This window comes from Glycine soja, chromosome 1 (genome assembly GCF_004193775.1).
Source record: "Glycine soja cultivar W05 chromosome 1, ASM419377v2, whole genome shotgun sequence".
Taxonomy (NCBI): Eukaryota; Viridiplantae; Streptophyta; class Magnoliopsida; order Fabales; family Fabaceae; genus Glycine; species Glycine soja.
In genome coordinates, this window is record NC_041002.1 from 16,707,369 (window position 1) to 16,715,367 (window position 7,999).

The window sequence follows — 7,999 nt, forward strand, 5'->3', positions numbered from 1 at the left end:
ATCGTAAAATAATTAGTGATTTTAATAAAAAAAAATCTTTATGTTTTAAAGTTGTATAAAAATAATAATTAATATCATAAAATTTTCTACCCTTTTAATTTAAAAGTCATGACTATTATGACATGACACTCTCAAGCTATTAATTTAAATTTTATCCACATAATAAATTTGAAAAAAAAAACCCTGACCATTTAAGTCTTTCTTTTTCAAACACACAGCAGCATTATTCAGCCGCGAAACCCAGTTTACATAATATCTGTGGGGAGAGGCCTCTCTGATCCGCTTGTGTCTTATCATTCCTTACTTTCTCTCCCTCTCTCTTGCTTTAACTTTGATCCTTTTCTATCATTACTCATTTCCCCTCTTACGTGTGGTCTCAGGAGCACTCCACATTCACTCTCTCTCTCTCTAGCTAGGAATCCCTAGCCCTTGCAGCTTTTCCTCATGAGGGTACTTTAAACCCCCTCCATTGTGTACCATCAAAACAAAGAAACCTGCACCTCCCAAACTGAAACCCTCTTTCTCTCTCTTTCCTCTTTTCACACCAACAAGAAAGGATCTCACTCAGAAAATGCTCCTTCTCCCCTTCCACTTCTGTTCCAACCCCATCATCACCACCCTACCCCTATTCCCATAGCTTCCGTATTTCACAAGCTGTTCCTGTTAGAAGAGAAATGGAGTTCGGAGGGAACATGTTCTGCCTTAACAACAGAGACCAAAATGGAAACACTAACAACAACGGTAACACTTTCGCTTGGGATTCATGGGAAACCCCCGCCAATAGTAGTAATAATAACAACAACAACAACACCAGTTCCAGACTGGTCAACGCTTTCCACCTTCCAGCCGCCTCGAGGGTCGCGGAGGCGGATGGATCCGTCCCCGCGACCCGTCATGAAGCGGCAGGGCTGGCCAGCGCGCTCATGTTCCTCCCTCAGAACGGCGGCGGTATGCGTCACCGCCAGCAGCAGCAGCATCCGTACGGTGGGGATGGGTCCCACGTGCACCCGGATCCACACCTCATGTGCTTGAAGCTTGGGAAGAGGCATTACTTTGAGGACACTAGCGGCAGTGGGAGTGGGAGTGTTGCTGCTGCTGCTACTTTGGGTGGAGGGTTGGTGTTGGGGGATAAGAGAGGGAAAGGTTATTCCTCCGGTGGTGGTGCATCGGTGAAGGCGGCGGGGTTAACGGCGGTGACGGTGCCGAGGTGTCAGGTAGAGGGGTGCCACTTGGCGCTGCTAAACGCGAAGGATTACCACCGGAGGCACAAGGTGTGTGAGATGCACTCAAAGGCTCCCAAAGTTGTGGTCTTAGGCATGGAACAGAGGTTCTGCCAGCAGTGTAGCAGGTCCAAAATCTCTTATCATTTTTCTCAAATAATAATAATAATAATAATAATAATAATAATAATAATAATAATAATTTCATCTATCTGATAATTCAGGTTTTAAAATGATTTCTAACCACAAATTCGGTTGCAATATCAAGATTCTTGTGATCTCTATAATAAACGGCTGTATCAGTAATTTCTGGTAATGTGCTGCAAATTAAAACCTTTGTGATAAACTGATAATATATATCCAGTGTGTACTGGCCTGATATTTTTTTAGCAACATAATACGGAATTTCACTTTGGTGGAATCGCTATTTTTGTTATTTTTCTTTTATAAGTTTTCTCTAAAATAAAAGAGAGTTTCTTTTATATGGTGGGGGTTAATTAAGTACGCACGTAAAGTGATTAGTTGCTTTTCTCATATGGTTTTTCCTGTTTTTCGTTGTGACTAGCTTTCTGGGAATCTGAAGAATGAAGGTGCTGTGATATTCTTTAATCGATATTACAAACCTTTTACTGACTCTGGTTTGATCGAGTTCAGTCTTTTCGTAACCTTCTTTTTTCTTTTTCTTTTATTGTATGTGTGAGTTAAGAGTTTAAAATTTTGTGTTGTGTAATGGTTAAAAACATCGTTTTCTTAGTATATATATTTGTATTATTTTGTTGTGACTGTCGGAAGAATTATATATTATTCTTGTGCATACTTTACAAATCTCGCAAGTCATTTGTATGCACATATTCTACCTTGTTATTGTTTTTCATTTTTTTTTTGGTATTATGTCAGTCAGTATCGGAAGAATAAAAATGGGAAAATCTTTAATTTTACAGACTATTTTTGTTTTTTTTTTGGTTATATACTGACTTTTTTGTATGCATTTAATCTTTCTGTGACATTTTTTAGTGGTTTAAATATAAATGAATTTTCTGAGTTTAGATTTGTAATTTGTAAAGGTAAACGCTATCGTTTTCTTGATAATAAGATATTTGTGTTAATTTTTTGTCACTGTATCCGAAGAGTGGTGATATATATATCCTTGTGACTTTTTTTTAATTGTTTCTGTGAATTTAAGAGTTAAATCTGTGTAGTGTAATGGTTAAAAGTATTTGATTTTTTTTTAAAGAAAGGCTAAAAGTATTGTTTTCTCAGTATTTATTTGCATTATTTTGTTGTGACTCTGTCGGAAGAATAATATATGATACTGCTTAGTGCTTAGTCTACAATTCTCGGAAGTTTTTCTTATATACAAACCTTGCTTTGTGTTGATTTTACTCGTTTCCTTCCCCCCCTCCCCACCCCTTTTTTTTTCTTTTATGACTGGGAACTTCGGAAGAATAAAAATGTGAAAACCTTTAATTTTCTTGTCTCTTTGCAGACTCTAGTTGTTTGACTTTTATCTTTCTATAACATTTTTTTGTGGTTCAAAATGAATTTACTCAATAGTTTAGACTTTGTAATTTGTACAAGTTATCGTTTTTCTTCATAATATATTTCTGTTAATTTTTTTTGTATGTATTGGAAGAATGATGATACAATATTCGTGTAACTTTTTCTAGAATGGTTCAAATGAGTTTACCTAAGAGAGTGAGATTTGTGAAAATAAGTTAATGCGTAATATATTTTTTTCTTCTTAATTCAGTATATATCTTTCATTATTGTTAATACACACACTGTTGTTTTGTCTTTTGGTGATTAATTTATTTTTTAGTGTTAGTTTATTTATTAAATGAGATAATAAATATAGAAAATATGGTGGTGGTGATTGGATTTTTAGGTTTCACGTGGTGTCAGAGTTTGATAATTCAAAGAGGAGTTGTAGGAGGAGACTAGCTGGTCACAACGAGAGAAGAAGAAAGAGCTCCCATGATTCTGTTGCAAGGAATTCTTCAAAAGGTAAACTGTGTTCGCTCTTTCTTTCTTTTATCACATTTGTTGCCAACCATTTGGTTTAAGAAAATATTTTCTATTTTATGTTTATATACGGAAAGTGAAAATAGAAAATAAAAACCTAAAAGGAATAAAAATTTATTTTCAATATTTCTTATATAAACTTTTTAAAAACAGAAAACAAATTATAAATAAAGTAATATTTTTTGTAATTAAAATTTAAAATACAAAATTGAAACAAAAAATATTTTCTCAAAATAAACAGACCATTTTTTTATTGCATGGAGCTTTTTTCTTCTTAAATCTGTAGCGCACTCCTAGTCCTTGGAGTGCGAAATGATAATTTTCTATTTTTTACTATGATATTTGGATGCAGCTGTGTCTCATCTTTATTACTTATGGGGCATTTGTAAGAGTTTACCAGGAGTTTATTTGAACTTATAAAATAACCTGATGAATTGTATAAACACTTTTTTTTAGCTTACTTTGATATGTTTCCTGGTTAGTTTATCAAAATAAACTCTTTTAAACTTATTCCAATAAGTTTTATGATTAAATTTATTACATTATAGTTTTCATATGACAAGAGTTTATTGAATAATGGCTTAAACTATTTACCCAAACACATTCATAATCTTGTCATTTGAGTCTTATTCTAGTCTAAATTTAATGAAGTCTTGTAAAATTGGATTTATAAATTGAACTTAAATGAATGTGTAGAAGCAAGGTGTCTAATTGGTTGAATAATGTAAGTTATTATAAATTGTCTGTTACCCAAGTTCTATATCTATGGATAAAAAAAAAATGTAGTGTAGAAAGAATGTTATCCGAGTTCTATATCTATGGATAAAAAATTGTAGTGTATAAAGAATGATAATGGTGATTATATTTTTCATATGACAAGAGTTTATTGGCTTCTCTAAAGTTACCCGTGTTCTATATATTTACCCAAACACATCCTTAATAAATTTACGGATCGGCTTCTCTAAAGTTCATAAAATAAGCAAATTAGTTAGTGATGAGAAAATCAACTATTATTAGATATTATGAGTATATGCATAAAAGATCATGTTTGTGTTAAAATATTAACTATAGATTTTCTCATGAGTATTTGATATTATTTACTTTATTCTTACTCACTTTAAAAGAGTCAAATCCTGCTTACCTATTTGTGAAATTCGGATATTGAAAACTATTTTTGTTTTACACCTGCATGAATTTTATTATTACTTATTTATTCTTTTTCCTGTTGAGAGTTTGACTATGCAACCAAGAAAGAAAAATGAATTGTATACACCGAATTAAACTGTAGCAATTTATATTTTATCAGCCTGTCAGGTGATTATAAATATTTCTGAAAATACACTGAATTGTATACACTGATTTGTCCTTTCTTTCATCACTTCATAAATGTTGCTACTAAAATTTCTTAGTGAAGAAATTCAGATATACGATCAAATTTCCAAGAATGAAGCAATTAAGTAGAGCACTTATGTTGTTTGAAGCCGCTGAAAATTATATATTTCACTTAAAATATTATGTTTAAAATTGGAAAATAATAATTTAAAATTCCATTAATTTCGTAATATTTACAAATTATGAAACATTATACGTAAACGATTCGTGAAATCGAACAAATTTATTAAAAGTGTGTACATAAAGGAAAATAATTCTTTCATTTCAAATATTTTGTAAGACAAAATCTGCATTTTAACAAGCCATCAGCTAAATTTATGAAAATTTATTTAGAAGCATGGAAAGTTTAGAAAAGATTGAGAAAAAGTCAGAGGAAATATTAAGAATTATTGCATTGCACACACCTTGGGTGTAAAATTAAACTTTTAGTTTTTTATGATTTAGATTATATTCAATTTCGTCTTTTATGTTTTAAAAAATTTAATTTAGTCTTTTATATTGTTAAACTGAATAAAAAAAGATATGAAAAATGATTCATTATTTATTTTAGAACACAATTTTGAATATTATTGTGATTTATTTGAGACTTTGAAACTTGTTTAATTAGATTCATGAAAATTATATAATTCACGTTATGTTTGAGTAAAAAAAAGATGATAAAGATAGTAAAAATTGTGTGAACAGTGAATCCAATGATCAATCGACAAATTTAATATTAAATTCTTTTCTAGTTTGGATCAATTTTTTTTAAGTTATTTGTGGGACTCGTTTTTCATGGTTTTTATCATATTTAGCCTTGATTGATTTGAACATCAGTTGAATCTTGTAATTTTCATGTAAGTGAATGATCATTCCAGAATAAAAAATGATTTAAGAAAAATTATTATTATTTCAGAATTATCATTTTAACTCATTTGAAAACACAAAATTGAAAATAAACTAAAATATAAATAACTAATAGTGTATTTTAACCTTATTTTCATGATAAGTAGCTGATGAGGATTTATGATAATTCTTCCTTCAAATCATTGTAGGGATAAGGGTTAGACGTCTCAGTATTTTATTCATCCCCAAGCATACCCCGGGTGCACACTCATCCATATATATATATATATATATATATATATATATATTGGGGGCGTATCACATCAGTGGAATGTTTTATTGTGAGTGTAAGGGATCAAAGTCTAATCTATAAATCATCCGCTTGTGGTCTGAATTAAAAGTTATACTGATAAGATTTTAAGTGATTATCGGATATCTTGATATAACTTCTACCAATACCTAAAAATAGTTGTCTCACCTGCAGAATTTTGTAACAAAAGAGGGAAAAAAACTGCAGAAGTTTTATTTTAGGTTACTTATAATATTAATATGGTAGCTCTTGCATATAAAATTTGTGATTCAAACACTTGCACCAATATTATGCGTACATCTAGTAGTAAGATAGAAAAACATAAAATAAATTGTGGATTAACGACTAAGTTTTTAGGCTCTATATTTAATTAATATTAAGTCGTCAACCAAATTAGTTTGTTGTCCAAGTTTTAAATGTTTTTTTTTTTGTCGTGCTGATTACCATAAATCAAATAATAATTTAACATGGCCTTCATACTGATTTGACATCTAATATAAGGTTTAATTACCCTTAATTAACTCACTAATAATACATTTTCTCTAACGATTTTATCCAGTTGAACTTCACATGAAGGTCATTTTATATATATTCTGAATTTATCAGTGCTGCATCTAATTGGAAGATAATGATTTCAAAAGTTAATAAATTATTTAAAGGTAAGAGCTGGACTTTGATTTGAGAGGATTGCATTACAACATATTGAATTTGCCTTCAAAGGAAAACTATATGTTCTGTAAGGTTACCACTTATTACATTTTTGCATTCTAATCTCCCTATGTTTTACCCTTCATAATCTCACACTCAAGTGAGGGTGCTGAGAAACATAAATAAGGCGTAGAAGGTATAAAAGTAATCTTAACATGCAAGTTAATTTCTTTGATGATAGACAAGGTATTAATGGTTGGAGGTTTTCCATATATACTTTATCATCAGGAGGGTGTGCTCTCTCTCTTCTGTCATCAAGAAGTGATTCTTGGCTTTCTCCTTCTGATCTCTCCATAAGATGCAGTGCCGCATTGCGTGAATTGATAGCCGAAAACCGGGCAGCCATCATGGCCAGACAATTTGTTTCAGATAGAGATTGGCATAATCATCACCATGCAGTGGAAGACTTCAAGGAGATCCAACCTGAGTCCAATTACTTCCCACAACAAATGTTTCCCCAGACACAATGAAGGATCCATGTGTAAAAGAGCTTGAGATCTTAATGCTGGTTACTTGACCCAAAGGTTTAGGGAAACAAGATTTCAAAGAGAGTAGACATTTATGGGAATGCCTAAAGAAAGGACTTTGTGTCTGAAGTTTTCAATTCTTTAATTTGCTAAAAATAAAAGTTTGAACTTCTTTACAGGGTCAGGGTGCTGGCTGTAGACTAGTTTATTAGGCTAATAAATCCTAACGTTGTATTTGAATCTGTACTTGTTTCCAAGTGTTTGCAAGGATGTTTTATATTGAATTCAATCACTTGCAAGTTATATTGAATAATTTTGCATTTGAACTTTTATTTTGCTTTCCAATTTTTTAAGGGTTGACTAATAATATATTTTGCATTACAAAATTATATAACCCGCTCAGAGGTTTCAAAGGGGAAATAAAATAGCTTTTGCTTTTATAAGGAACCAAAGTAAAAAGCATGAATCTGTAAATTCATTGTATATAATGTCCACATAAAACATGGTTTAATGGGTTTTTTTTTTTTATTTGATTGATCAGAAGCATAAACTGCCTTGATTAAATATTTTGTATGTATGCATGTGTATCAATTTATTCCTTAAAATTATTTTAACTAGTCAGTTAGGTTTCTAACATTGCATAAAAACAATTTAATTCCGCAATTTGATAATTATTGTAAATCAGTTGGTTGAATTTGATAAGTGTTGCATAATTTGATCTCTAGGCATAAGTGGCCAAAGCGATTGTTGTACGATAAAATCAAGGATTGAATTGATTAATGTATAGGGACTAAATGACTATATCTTGGTAAAGCCAGAGATTAAATTGATTGATTTTTAATATTAGGGACTAAATTTTTTTATAACGGCTATTTTTCTCATTGAATTTATGATAAATTACTTTGAATAGTAATTTGTGTGAGGTGTGTTATTTTGCATGTATTTTCTTGACAAAACTTACGTTTGCACACTAGTTTTGTATTGTAGAAGTACAATTACTTAATTGAGTGAAAAAGTTAGAAATTGCGTGAATTTATGAAAATTTGAAGACTTTG

The 7,999-nt window shown here is 31.0% G+C and overlaps 1 protein-coding gene across 2 annotated transcripts; it reads left to right on the top strand.

Moving 5' to 3' along the window:
• The first annotated feature begins 240 nt into the window (after positions 1-240).
• Positions 241-7,274, top strand: LOC114412968 (squamosa promoter-binding-like protein 7). 2 transcript variants are annotated; one of them, XM_028377104.1, is made up of 3 exons: positions 241-1,348; positions 3,106-3,224; positions 5,669-6,694. In XM_028377104.1, the coding sequence occupies exons 1-3, from the start codon at positions 675-677 to the stop codon at positions 5,830-5,832; spliced, it is 957 nt and encodes a 318-aa protein (XP_028232905.1). In that variant the 5' UTR covers positions 241-674; the 3' UTR covers positions 5,833-6,694. The 2 variants fall into 2 exon arrangements, with proteins under 2 accessions (XP_028232905.1, XP_028232895.1); XM_028377094.1 differs by lacking the exon at positions 5,669-6,694 and adding an exon at positions 6,706-7,274 and having other exon boundaries at positions 244-1,348.
• The last annotated feature ends 725 nt before the right edge of the window (positions 7,275-7,999 follow it).

What these genes read in the sequence shown, in the direction of transcription:
- LOC114412968 (XM_028377094.1), top strand. Translation starts at nt 675, where the DNA reads ATGGAGTTCGGAGGGAACATGTTCTGCCTTAACAACAGAGACCAAAAT. An exon ending in TTCTGCCAGCAGTGTAGCAG is followed by an intron (nt 1,349 to 3,105) that starts GTCCAAAATCTC and finishes TTGGATTTTTAG; the next exon opens with GTTTCACGTGGTGTCAGAGT. An exon ending in TGCAAGGAATTCTTCAAAAG is followed by an intron (nt 3,225 to 6,705) that starts GTAAACTGTGTT and finishes CTTTATCATCAG; the next exon opens with GAGGGTGTGCTCTCTCTCTT.